General features: G+C 35.4%; 1 protein-coding gene across 1 annotated transcript in view; it reads right to left on the bottom strand.

Annotated features, from left to right (window-relative positions):
- The window catches only part of LOC127624588 (follistatin-related protein 4-like), a 305,922-nt gene extending 292,295 nt beyond the window's left edge, over positions 1–13,627 (bottom strand). The window contains exons 1-2 of the mRNA XM_052099373.1: positions 13,491–13,627; positions 1,186–1,321 (exon numbers count right to left, since the gene is read on the bottom strand). Coding sequence (XP_051955333.1) covers positions 1,186–1,317 — 132 coding nt within the window. The 5' untranslated portion in view covers positions 1,318–1,321; positions 13,491–13,627. The remainder of the gene's footprint in view (positions 1–1,185; positions 1,322–13,490) is intronic.
- Between the last annotated feature and the right edge of the window lie 1,156 nt (positions 13,628–14,783).

The raw sequence follows: 14,783 nt of genomic DNA, 5'->3' as shown, positions 1-14,783 counted from the left end.
GCGATTCTTTTTTGTCTTCGAGACAAGTGAGGATTTTTAATAAGTGTGCCATTTAATCAAATTCAATCTTTTCTAAATCTTAGTTTCCATTCGAGATTAAGAGCAGTCACATATTCTTTATGCTTGCATGAAAGCAAAAGTTTACATGAGAGATGAGAGAAAAACAGTCATTGTTTTTACAATTCCATCTGGTGATGCAAGTGGCCCAGAAATTACATACTTTGACTTTTTAACTAAACTCCATTCTTATGATACTTGGATGCTAATGGAAGCAAAAATATTTTAAAGGTCAGTGTTGAGCATGTTAACAGTGGGTGAGCTCGATTAACTTTATTCGCGACTGTTCCTGCAAAGGTTTGACTCCAGCTAAAAAGAAAATCATGACCAAACGCATTTGTTTCTATAACAGCTACAACACATTACACAAAAATATGACCAAGAAATCAGATTCATGGCAATATATGTAAGCCACATATGCATATGTGTGTTCAAGTATGGTTGCACTGATGTATGCACTGCCATTAAAAATGTCACATACTGTACATGCTGTATGTTTAAAATTAAATATTTTTTATAGCACAAATAAAAATACTACACTTACATACAGACATTTAACTATCACAATAAATCAATTGTAATCTTAAAGGAGCAATATGTAACATTGACATCAAGTGTTTAAAATGGGTACTGCAGCCCAAATTCTAAATATTGGAGAGAGACCCTCCTCCCCAGACTTGAAGTTCACGCGGGTTGCCAGGATGGGGACACGCAACAGGAATGAGCAAACTGACAATGGTAAGCGACGAGCCTTACACTATAAGTGTCATATGGCTTCCATGGCTGCAGCGTGTTGTGTTTGCTAACTTGTTTCAAATCTGGCAACCCGGGATGTCGATATACTATTGGGAAATGGGCAGTGTGTGGTATCAAACAGGCCAAAACACAAACTGAAATTCTGGCCCGGAACAGACATTTCAATGTAGAATATACTGGGTGTAGCATTGTTTTCGGAAAAGCCAGTATTTCAACTTAGCATGTTTCCTAACTCTCTGATAAAATATTACGATAATTTTATGCTTTAGTACAGTAAATATATGACATTTTGCACCTTTATTTGACTATTTACTCTTTATTCTTACTTGATTCAAGAATATAAGCTCATAAAGATGGAGAAGATCCTCTTACCACTCGCTGAAGTTCTTCCTGTATCTTCTGTACTCTAGTTTCAGTACCAGCACTGGCCCAAACTCCATGAGCCAGCCACAGAGAAGATCCCAGCAGGACAGAAACCCAAACGCCCAACCAGCCCATCAGCATCAACCTGTTGAGAGGAGAACATGTGCAAAATGGATGTTTTCTCATAGAATGAACATTACTATAAGTACATTTTTGTAAACTGACTTTTACATGCTGCGTTTAAGTTAAGTTTTGCTGCAGTTTTCTGGTGAAATGAACACTAGAGGCACTACAAAAACTTGCGTTTTATTCACTTTCACAAAAATCATGACTGCTATTTTCCACACTATTACACACACACTGCTATGTTATTATAATGAAACACTTTTACTCTAATGCATCATTTGAGAAATTACAAATTTTAATGTGTGTATTACAGACTGACCTATATTTACATACATATTCCTGGGTGTTCAGACTCCGCAGTAGCTCACCTGATAGTGTATTGGACTTCTGACTCATAAGACCGCAGTTCGAGCAAAACCAAGCACCGCAAGCAGACACGTGAAACAATATTGTCACAGAAGCGACACAAAACGACATGGTTGCTTCATAAAAGGTACGTTTGGTAATTTAAACCTCAATTTCACTCGCTTTTGGCACCACCCGCTGGATATTTCTCCGTAAAAATGCAGCCAAACGTTTAATGAAAAGCCTAATTTTTTTTTAGGAAAAATGAAACAGAAAATGAAACAGGCTTTCGTTATGAATTGTGAAACGCTTTTGCGTTCAGGAAAATATTGTTAGCAGAATTCCAGGTGAAGAACTATACTACCCAGGGTGAAAATCTACCAGATAGAGAATTGTGGTAAACAATCCACAGCAAAAGAGATCTGCAGCGACATCCACTCCCATGATGCACTGTGAATTCTCCCTACAGGTCTTCCTTTTTCTCAAATACTGTATATTTGAATGTTTTGCAATAAACTTAATATATATACTTATAATCTACAACTTTAAACTATTTTTTTTGTCATTTTGTAATTCTATTATGCAATGCGTCATGGGATTGTAGTTTTTTTTTTTTTTTTTTAAATGCTAAGTTCACATACTAGTACCTTTCTATTTTTGTCCAATTCTCAAATATTTATTTATTTATTTTTTTTGCTTCAATTAAAAATTTGTACACTCTAAAAAAAATGCTGGGGTATTTTCTTAACCCAAATGGGTTGGGCCTGTTGGGTCATTGGGGTATTTTCTCTCTGTTGGGTAGTTTTTGTGTAACCCTATCAATTTCACTGACAGTCGGAACTTTACACCCCTCCGTCCACCCCAATGCAATAACCCAGTGGTGGCGTCAGAAAAGTCTAGCTGCAGGAGTTAGCGGTTCACAGCACGGACAAAGTGAAAATAAAATAATTGTTCAGTAAAATAAGTTAGTGTCGGTGTTTTTAGCTATAATATCATTACTGTACACCAGAAAATGCAAAGATACTGTCCCATAATCAGAACTGGACATATGACATCAACTGGTAGTAGATGGCACACTAGCTGCATGAGCTTTGGATTTGCTAGCCTGTAATGCCCACTGGACACTGGTTTATTTACTTTTTCAGATGTTTTCAGTAAAGCAAATGTCTCCTTTCAGCAAGATTTTTTTGTTTGGAATCTAAAATATATCACCAACATCATTCATTTAGTTCATACTCTGTATCGCCCTGTCTACACTGGACGTGAGCAATCACTGGACGTGATACGAAGGTCGTTTCACAACACACCGCTCTACGCAAGCGTCATGCGGAGCTTTGTCCAACATATGAAAAGTGTGAGTGTGCATGGTAATCACTGAAAAAGAATGAGTTTAGAGTCTAAATAAGTCAGGGACAAAAATAAGATAACTATATGATTAAATCAATTATGAGCCTTTTGATTAGAATCAAAGTCTGAGTTTTTCTTTGTACTTTAAAACCATCAACAATGATGCAAACAGTTGCGTGAAAAATCACAAACTGGTGCACAACAATTTGTACATTTATTAACCACGCTTCCAGTATTCTGATGACTGGTGGATTGCTTTCATTATGGGTTGATATCTTTCTTTAACCTTTTTCTTTTCTTTCTTATTGTCTTTTTGTATGTTGGAACAGATGTCATTCCCCTAAATCCTATATTTAGCAAAACAGGCCTGCACACAGACAATTTGAATTCTTATTTGAAATTAATTTTATAGATTTTATTCATTCCTTACATAAAAGTGTTCTAGTAGTAGACATTTAAAAGGGCTAGTTCGCCCAAAAATTTAAATGCTAAATTTCAATTTCAATTACTCAAAATCAATTACTCCCTCTCATGCCATTCCAGATGTGTATTACTTACAATACACAAAGATTTTTTGAAGAGTCTCTCAGCTCTCTAGGTCCATACGATGCAACGGAATGGTGATACAAATGTTAAGCTCCAAACAGCACATAAATGCAGCATAAAAATAATCCATATGGTTCTAGTGGTTAAATGACTGTGATAGTGAGAAACACATCAGTATTTATGTCCTTTTGTTTTATTCACAATAAATATAAATTTTCACATCTAAAAGTCACACGTGGCACCAGTTTAGTTTTTCTGCCAGATATGAAAGTGGAGATTTAGAGTAAGAAAGGACTTAAATATTGATCTGTTTCTCACCCACATATATTATATCACTTTTGAAGAAATGGATTTAACAACTGGAGTCTTATGGATTACTTTCATGCTGCCCTTATGCACTTTTTAGAGCTTCAAAGTTCTGGTCACTATTTGCATGTAATGGACCAACAGAGCTGAGATATTCAGAACAAAAACGAATAATTTTAGAAGCAGAAAAAGGCATATACATCTGAGATCGAGGCGAGTAAATGAGAGATTTTACATTTTAGGGTTAACTTTCTTTTAATAATACAATGGGTGTTTGATGTTTTTAATGACTAGTGTATTGAACATTAATTATAAATGTTACTTTATTGCTCTACATGCTGAAGAAATTTGTTTGGTTCAAGACAAATAAAAAATCCTAACAACAAGGGTTTTATGAAATGTCCATGAATTATTCCAGAACGGAAAAGTGGGTGGGCATTGCTGCAATCTATATGTGGTTGCTAGGGAGTTGCAAGGTGGTTGCAAGAATGTTGCTCACTACACTTAGGTAAGAACAAATGCGACACTCACAATCCTTTCCCATATCGAAGCATTCCTTTAAGACACAACCTACCTCCAAATCTCTTTTTAACTTCTAGATATGGCTCCGGTCAATCAAGTATATGGGATTTTTTTCCATCCATTTTATCATTTGGTCTCATAGAACCACGTTACTTTACACATATTATTGCAAAATAATTTTTACGTGGCTCGTTGTATGTATTGCGGCAGTTTCCTACTCAAATGAACACTAGAGGCACTACAACAACGACTTCTATTAACTTTCACACAAATTGATTAAAGTGTCAGATTACCAGTTCTTAAACTGACTTTTAACCCAACATGCTTTCATATGACATCCAAACACTTGTACTTGTACTATAGTGCATGACTTGTTTTGTAAGATTATGAATTTGAACGTTTGCATTATATAACCAGCTATATCTATAAGCTTGTTCAAACACATGTCATGTGAGCGACAAGTGTCACAGAAGCAGCACAACATGACATGATTTCTTTAGCAGTTGTGTTTTTAATCTCACATTTGCCTTTATCTGACACTATTGGTTAAGTTTAAGGTTTAGGTAGGTAGGAGGTAGGTAGGAGGTAGGTTTTGTTCATTTAAATCTCAATAGAGATTTAACCTTAAAGAGATTGTTCACACAAAAATGAAAATCCTCTCATCATTTACTTACCCTCATGCCATCCCAGATGTGTATTACTTTCTTTTTCTGCAAAACACAAACAAAGATTTTTTAAATAATAGTTCAGATCTAATGGTACTCACAATGCAAGTGAATGGTGACCAAAACTTCAAGGTCCAACAGGCAGTATGTAAGTAATCCATAAGACTCCAGTGGTTAAATCCATGTCTTCTGAAGTGATATGATAGATGTGGGTGAGAAACAGATCAATATTTTAGTCCCTTTTGAACTGTAAATCTACAATTTCACTTCTACATTATGGTGTGGGAGTGACTTTCACTTTCACATTCAGCCACCTATTGGTTGGGGCTGGTCAAAAGTGGAGATTGATAGTAAAAAAAAGGACTTTGATCTGTTTCTCACCAAAACGAATCACTTCTGAAGATATCGATTTTACCGCTGGAGTCTTATGGATTACTTTTATGTTTCCTTTGTGATTTCTGGACCTTCAGAGTTCTGATCACCATTCACTTGCATTGTGAGGACCAACAGAGCTGAGATATTCTTCTAAAAATCTTCATTTGTGTTCAGCAGAAGAAACAAAGTCGTACACATTTGGAATGGCATGAGTGTGAGTAATTGATGAGAGAATTTTCATTTTTGGCTGAACTATCCCTTTAACCTCAACTGTTTGGGAGAACATTTAACTTGCTTTTAGCACCACAAAAAGTACATTACACCTCAGAACTGCCACGATACTTGTAAAGAGTCATAAAATATCCTTTTACACAAATGTCACCACGGTCACATTTTTTAGTTAGATCAGGCTCTTCTGATCAATTAGAATAGTAATATCACACCTCTACTCAACAAGCTGCATGATTTGAGATATTGTTCATGTAGCACAAACTTTGCAGGAAGAGTTACATGCCAAAGTTTAACACAATGTTGAACAAATGCCAAATTTAATATGCTGTTCAAAGGTTGTCAGTAGAACTTTATTTGGGATTTATAATGTCAAAAGTGCATAATCCCCCCTGCAATAGTCTATATAGTCAAAGTCCTGTTTACTCGACGGCCATACTGAAAATATGAATTTATATATCATCATTCTTCAAGATTACCTTCAATCAACAGATTTCAAATTAGCAATAAAATCAATGGCATCATAAATTGAGCTGAAAAAAAAAAAGAAAGTTTGGTACAACTATTGTGCATGCATGTTTGATTAAACAAACAAATAATGTATTGGCTCTTTTATCAGTAAAGCAGGACGTAAAATATTGTATGAGTGGTCTCCCCTTATAATGTCCCTTCTCTATTGTGGCAGTATTTTCTCTAGCGAGGCAGCAGGAGTCTTTTCTGCAATGATTCCATCATCACTCCTGCCTGATGGGGTGGGCTGTATCATGCAAGACCACCAGCTAAGAGACAACAGCTCCAGCATGACTCATGCTAACCAGACATTATTCCAGCTTGCATACATGCAGACTCTGCTGTGATAGTAAGACTACTCCCTGTGATGTTGAATATTTAAAGCTTGTGTGACAGATGTGTTATCTATAATAGAACTGCAGTGATAGTATGCTCACTAAATCACTCTTTTCTGCATGTTAAGCTCAACACTAAAGCATGTAGGAAAGCACAGAATGTTGAATCTCACTGATATCTTAAATTTTGTATGACATATTCATGTTATACTGTATGAGAAATAAAAAGCATCTATCATAAGAACATTTTTATCTTATTATACAATCTCTCATAGACCCAAAGATTTTTTATAAGGGCATTTGACAAATGATTGGACATGAACTTTCTTGCCGGATACACTGGGAGCAAGCATTATCGCACAGACAAAGCAAGTTTTTTAAGGTGAGTATTTTGATAACTTTTTTCTATGTTCAGCATTGAAATGCCCAGACCGATAAAATACAAGCACAGAAAGCTGCTTTGCTCACAAACATTAAATGCTGAAGGAATTCAAGGAAGTCAGTATTGCAATAAAATATTGCAGCATCCTAATGAGTTTCATACTTTAACTCTAGTAAAGTAGAAATAATCTTAACATTTTCTGTAGTACTTAATACGTAAAGCCCATTTTCAATGAGAGTGTGGCATGGGGGCGTGGTCATGTGTTGGTCTCTAACACCTGTCTCTCATTATAGCGATGGCGGAGGGAGACTTAAAAGGCCCGCCAGAGCATCAGAGGGGGAGAGTGACCAGAAAGATTCAGCAGACAGAGCTTCTGATATTTTGATGTTCATAATGACAGTGACCATCGTGTATATGTGAATACCTCAAATGAAAGATCTATTGTCTCACCCATTGGTATTTGGCTTGAGTGAGCAGTGGGGGCATGTGGCATGGGGGGTGCATTGTTGTCTCCTGACTCCTCCATTTCCCCGAACAAAGAGCTTTTCTACAGAGAGCAAAGCATCTTTCGAAGACACGAGCAACAGCAACTAGTTGTGGACGTGTCCAGCGACTTGAGAAAGTTGAGAAAAGTTTAACTTTATGCAAATGAGGAGCACCTTATGGGAGCGACAACAAATAGGAGCAAAGAGGGTGTCAGTACACCTCATGTCGTCCGTCTCCTTTGAGATAATGGAATTGAGTGGAGACAAGACAGAGGAGAAGTTTCTGTGAGCGATTTGCCTGTTCTATTTAGGGTTTCCATATTGGCCCTGCAAAATTACTGGACGCCTGATCAATGACTGATGAACATATTGCTGGCCATCAAACAAGAAATAAAACATTTTTTCTGATTGTTTAATCCCTGTTTTATATGGAAATGATCACATATATAGCAATTAATTCAATCAAACAATAATAATAATAACCTTTTTGATTTTTTTGTACCTTTAAGTGTTGGCCAAGAGATCTTACAGTAAAAGGAATGACATTCCTCTTTTGGTCATGTTTTCCAGAACATCAATTAAATAATATGTAGGCTGAAGTTAAAAGAATCGTTCACACAGAAGTGAAAAATCTCATTCATCCGAACAAAACTTTCATTAAAATTAATCTGATTTTCTTATGAATGTGTTTGATTCTCCTCCTTGCATAGTGTGCTTATGAACAAGGGTTCATTTGTCTGAATATGTCGTGAAATTATGCCCACTGTTCCAAGGTTTTGAATTGTTCCTGTCAGGCTGAGTAGCACCTTTCTCACATTGTGTGAAATTGTGAACAGAATAACATTTTTCCTGGATGGATGGTCAAAAACCGTGATGATTGTGAAAAATCCTGGTAGGGTGGCAACCCAATCTGATTTGTCTTTAACCACATATATGGATATAATAAAATGATATGTGGAGAACAAGAAGCTGTCGGCAGTCTGAGTGAGTTTTGATTCGTATTGAAAGATCGTTCATGTTCTCTCTTGATAATTCACATTCTCCCCTGCAGAATGTGGATCTTTAGAGACAAGAGAACTTTTTTTAAATAAAAAAAATTAGAATGATATCTTAGATTTATTGGCAAAATACCTCAGATAGGATCAGATTTTCAAGAAATATGGCCAAACATTCAGTCCACCAATAATGTTAGAGCGACGAAGTAGGAACGGCCACTAGTGACTTCACAGTATAGAGACAAGCAACATCAAGCGATACCGCCACTGCATGTGTGCACAGGGCTTTACACGGTCTTTAATTACATGCACTGTATAAAGCTAGCAAAAAGTTCCTAAATCAAATCTAATTTTCATGTTGTCTGGAGTTTTTTGTTTACTGAAATTATGTGGAAAGATATTTTTTCATTGTTTCGTCAGTAGAATGATAAAAAACACTTTAAACTTTACAACCCATTGAAGAAACTACGTCTATCCCTCACAGCCTTGTTGTTATTCCCTTTTGGTGCCAGATTGTTGGTGCCAAATGGGCTGGTTTGAGTATTTCTGTAACTGCTGATCTCCTGGGATTTTCCCACACAACAGTCTCTCGAATTTACTCGGAATGGTGCAAAAACCAAAAACATCCAGTGAGCGGCAGTTCTGTGGATGGAAACGCCTTGTTGATGAAAGAGGTCAGTGGAGAATGGCCAGACTTGTTTGAGCTGACAGAAAGAATACGGTAACTCAGATAACCACTCTGTACAATTGTGGTGAGCAGAATAGGATCTCAGAATGCACAACATGTCGAACCTTGAGGCGGATGGCTACAACAGCAGAAGACCACTTCGGGTTCCACTACTGTCAGCCAAGAACAGAAAACTGAGGCTGCGGTGGACCTACCATCTGTGTACCTCAGCTACCTACCTGTGCCCAGTGCAGCCTCAGCTTTCTATTCTTGGCCTACGTCTGGTAATCCTACGTTGACCTCTCTCATCAACAAGGCATTTCCGTCCACAGAACTGCTGCGCACTGGATGTTTTTTGTTTGTTTTGCTGATTAGATAATCACATTAATATGTTGGATCTCACATGGGAGGAAGAGTGTTCAGAGAGCAACTGAAGAGCAAGATGCAGAGAGGGCTGGAGAGACGAAGAGCATGAAGAGTCAAGAGTGAGACTTCTTCCTGTTTGGAACTATTTGAACTGAGATTGGCCGCATTCCTCAAAGGTGTCCTGGACCAATCAGAAGTGACTTTACAGAGTCACATGGTCAACTGTGCTGTCTTTTCTGACAGTTGAGTTATGGTCCTTTGTTTCAGACTCAGAAATAATGCATATTTAATCATGAACTTCTCTATCTTGAGAATGGTACAAGATACATGATATTCATTGTCATCCAATTTTTCTTCATACACAAACAAATGTTTTCAAACTAAACATGACATGTTTTTATGGATGTTATACGTGTAGGTAATAAAACATGAAAATCTCTGGTTGCAAAATCATATTGGTTTTACACATCATTGCATTTTATCAAGTTAAACCTTATAGTTACCATTCTTAGTAGAATGAGATAAATCATACAAAATGAAAGATTATATTTATCTATTATAGGTGATTGCGCATCGCTACACACATTTTAAAGAGTTCCATCAGTCTGTAATCATTAATTTGTCAGTTATACAAGTTAGAATGATGATTCAGCAAGGTATTGTGACTTTGTGTAAAATGTTCCTGGATTAAGAATGAAAATGTCTTAGGGTTGTGCAAATCTGATGGTAACCTCGCACAGAAGAAAAGTCTGCTTTAACTGGGTGGGGGTTCTTGAGAAGGCTTTTTACAGAATTTTACTGTAAAAGCAATTCAGTCTATGACATTTTCTGTTAAAACAACAAATTACTGTAAAAAATAAATAACAATATCACACTGCATTGTGGGATAATTGTGTTTTGTTTGAAATCACCATTATGGTATATAGTGTTCCCTTAACATTTTTTTTTTTTTTTTTTTATTATTAATACATTTTCTCCAAGCTGGTGCAATGGTGTTTAATGAAAATTATTCTTTGCACTGCATTTGCTGCAGGGAGAAAATTTATTTGAATTAGAGATTGACCAAGATGCATCTGTATGAAAAGAAAAACTAATATTTGTAATTAAACAATATGGAAGTGATGCTTGCAATGCCATGCTGTGATATGATTGATCTGTTATTGCAAATACACTTTTAGTAGAGTAGGCGAGCAGGTACACAAAGATATCAACACTCAACAATGGTGACAATAACAAGCATCTCAGGTTAAACACAATATTCAGTTGAACATTGTGATTCTACAAAATAGCACTGCTACATTACAGTAGTTTCCTGGCCCTGTTTACTGCAGTCAAATTATACAGTTGTCTTTTAATTTAAATCAGTTGTAGAAATAATACTGTGGAAGTCATGCAACTAGTAGCCAGGAATTTACTGTAAATTCACACTAAAATGTTTTGTAGTGTGGGAGATAATATACATTAATTTTCCTTGGTAGCATAATCTATTAATCCAGTGTACTGAAGATCAGGGTTTGAAATGAACCTAGCTCGGGGATAACTGCAACAGAAAATGACAAATATGCAGCACAAATTGAAAACACTGGGGAATGTAAAATCTGTTGATTTTAATTAAGAAAAAAAAGAAATTTCTGAAAACACTGAATGTGAAGAAAATGTTCCTGCAGCTCCAAAATGTATAACACACATCTAAATACATAATTCTTCCATTACAGAAAGAGCAGTGAAATCTATATTGCAAATGTCCAATTATTTAAAAAATATTGTAGCACTGTGTTTATTGTTACAATATCTTGTGCATTATTTACAGCTACTAATTTGGGTATTTTAAAGGTACCAGCAATATTACTTTTTATTTGTTTTAACTGATCCAATTTAAGTATTTGAAATTATGCTGTATTTGAAGAAAAAAAAAAGCCCTCAAGAACGAAGAATATCACAAAATAACTGACATTCACTCACAAACAACCGATGAACTGCGACTGTGAATAACATTCATCCACATGTGTGGGACTCACGTGACTCTGTAAGCACTTGAAATACATCACAATGATCAAATACATGCTCAGCTGTGAGTGATTTGAAAAATAGCAGGACTGTTCTGCTGTCTGACAATGTGATTATTCATCTACACTAGATCACATCTGCTCTCCAGATCAAATGTTATTACTGCATGTAAATAAATTGACATTAACATCCCTATCTGAAATACAACACTGTCCTTGTGCCCCCATTATGAATGTATATATTAATTTGTAATGCACTTTGCTCTAAAGCTAATGTCTCAAAAGCACCACTTAGTGCAACTTATTTACACAATTTATATATAATCAGATTAAAACTAAAATATAAATATGTTAGACAGATGCCAAAGTTTCAGAAGCCATAAGCAATGAGATCATACCATTAAGCAGTATATAATATAAAATTATTAATGCTGGTGAGTCTTAATAGATGTTTTCACGATAGGTTAGATCAGGCATTTTCAAATAGGGGTCCGGGTCCTCCAGGGGGTCATAATGGATTGCTAGAGGGTCAAAATTTGAGAAAGAAAATCTTCTTTTTTTTATTTATTTATTTTTAGGGCTGTCAAAGTTACAATAAAATGTTCACTTGAGATATTAAATATCTAGCATTAATGCAATACAAATAATACATTTACTGAATTCAATATTAGAACTGTTTCATTTTTATTTCAAAAGATTGGCTGGATATTAATCATGATTTCAAAATCATGGACATGGTTTCAAAAGTATATAATAATAACAATAATAATAATAATAATAAACATGTAATTATACTCTTTTGAGAGGAAAATGTTGTTTGTTTTGGTTTAAGTACACTAAAATATAATAGCCAATTAGATTGTTTTGGAAAACAAAAATTAAAAGCTTATATATGGAAGCAGGTCCCTTGCAATTATATCTGGAGATCTTATGCATACAAATGTTTGGAAATCCTTGGGTTAGATAACGTTATAAACATTTGCAAATGTGTGTGCATTAAAAAAAAAAGTTAATTTTTTAACTTTTAAAAAATTAAAAGTAATATGATTATGCGGACAAGTTTGTAAACAGAACATTCATTTATTATATTGCTATAATAGGCTAAATAACTATAAAAAAGGTAATACATTTATAAATATTAATATTAATATTAGTATAAATTATTATACAGTTAAACCATGAGCTGTATTAAATTATATTATCTATATAATCTTTGATTAAGTTAAGATGTTTTATCAAGTACAATAGCTACATATAGGATCCTTATATGAACTGTTTCTGAATTATTAATACATTGTATGTGTTGTTGACATTAAATACAGTAGGTGTGACATGTTATTCTGCAACACTTTTTCAAAAGCATCTCGGCAATGAAATAATTATTGTGCATGCTGCCTTCATGATCATAACCTGATAAACTACATGCAATATTTGTATTACTTTTATAATCAATGTGACATACCGCAGGGCTATTTAAAATGAGCTAGCGAAACAATGTGATAAAAAGAGAAATTGTGACAAGTTACAACAACACTCCCCCTTACACGTTGATATGTTCCGTATAATACCCTACAACCCTTATATCTTACAACGCGTTGAAACGAGTTTTAATCAAATAAACGCAGGCAGAGTAGCGGAATGCAGAGCCACAAATCACACATGTGGGCTGAGGTGCAAAACGCTGCCTATCAAGACGACAGTTCCGGGCATCACGGGCGTTCCGACCGATGACTACAAATGTTGCGCATCGCACATGATGCCCAAAAGTGCTGTCCAGGTAATCAGCTTACTATGTTTTGACACAGATACTCGGCTGCACACACCAAGTGTCAAGCATAAACTTGTTAAGACAGGCCACACGTAAGTATTACAAACATACAATTCAAAATGCATTTAATCTCACTTTTTGGCATTCGCGTGCGTAGAAAAATTAAGCGTTATGGTTTATGATGACGAAGAAGGTTTAGGATTTTCTATTCAAACCAACGACTTTGTAGACTAAAGCCATGGAGACGTAAGCAAACTCCTTGTACCGCGCGTCTATTCCGTGAAACACCGAGAGCAGATAGTGAAAAAAGCGCATAAAGGCGTCATTTGTCAGTCGTTACCTGTCGTGTTCCTCCGGATAGACAGAAACGGTGCGTCAGATGTGCGATGTATGTGTTCCAGAGATTGACAAACCCTCACAGTCCTTTAAGAGTATAACACACGCGCTCTTATTCCATCCTTCAACTGAGAGTGATCCGCTATTGCAGCTCTCTCTATTTCAACACACACACACACACACACACACACACACCCTTCGACGTCACGCAGCGCATATAACATCCACACACTGTGCTGCTGTTGAAAGCACAATTGTATCCATGGACTGCTGTCATAACTCAAGAGCTGCCGGTGAAATGGAAATAGGAAACACTTGAAGGTAACACTTCACACGAATGTTTAAATAAATAATTGTTTACATGTTTTATTTAAATCATTATAAACCATACATACTGTATTATAAATCAATTATTTATATTTGCCTGATATGCAGTTATAACAAAATGAATAAAGGATGACTTCCATGCAATACTCGCCAAACAGTGAGCATATAAACATACATGTTCTAAAAGTCAAATAAATACACGTATTCATGCATAAAATGTCCTGTTTCATGATTTATATCACAATGCAGAAAAATAAAGACTATTATAGTCAGAAGAATGTCTTGATGGTGATGTCAAAAGAATGGTGCTTCTCCAAGTGGTGTCCCAACTTAAATAAACTTAACTAAAGTCACAAGGTAAAAACACTTTCACATCTTCATGCTCATTCACAGCATACATCATATAATAAATCCTGATGATCATTAAACCATATTGAACTTTATGTCCATAGGTTTCTAATACTGGCAACTCTTTCGTAAATTCTTCAAATGTGACCGCTTTATATATTAACCATTTGCAATGGTTTCAAATGTTATGAGCATTTAAAAACATGTGAGGAAAAATGGCTCACTATTGAGCCACTGTTATATACCTGTACATATCAATGATTTATAATGCATTTGTAATATAATTTTTAGTCATTAATGAACCCTCTTATTAACTCCTTTTAAAGGGAACTTTAATGTAAAGTTTATAAATATTGATAATATAGTGGGTACCTTTACCATTTACTGTACACAAAAGGGAAGCTGTAACAGTAACTATTAGGTTTGAAGTCAAAAGTCCAATTACACAATAGTGTGTTGTCTCTAGCAGTGATATGTCGGCTTCAAACACCCACTGTAGCTGAAAACCCAAAACTTTACTAAAATCCTCCAAGATAAAGTTCCAACTTCATCATCGTAACAGTTATTGGGTAAACAAGTGAACACAATAACACAATAATGGTATATGTTAAGACAAGACTCT

Source organism: Xyrauchen texanus, chromosome 31 (assembly GCF_025860055.1).
Source record: "Xyrauchen texanus isolate HMW12.3.18 chromosome 31, RBS_HiC_50CHRs, whole genome shotgun sequence".
Classification (NCBI taxonomy): domain Eukaryota; kingdom Metazoa; phylum Chordata; class Actinopteri; order Cypriniformes; family Catostomidae; genus Xyrauchen; species Xyrauchen texanus.
Note: the sequence above shows the minus strand (reverse complement) of the source record. Positions and strands in the feature narration are given on the sequence as shown.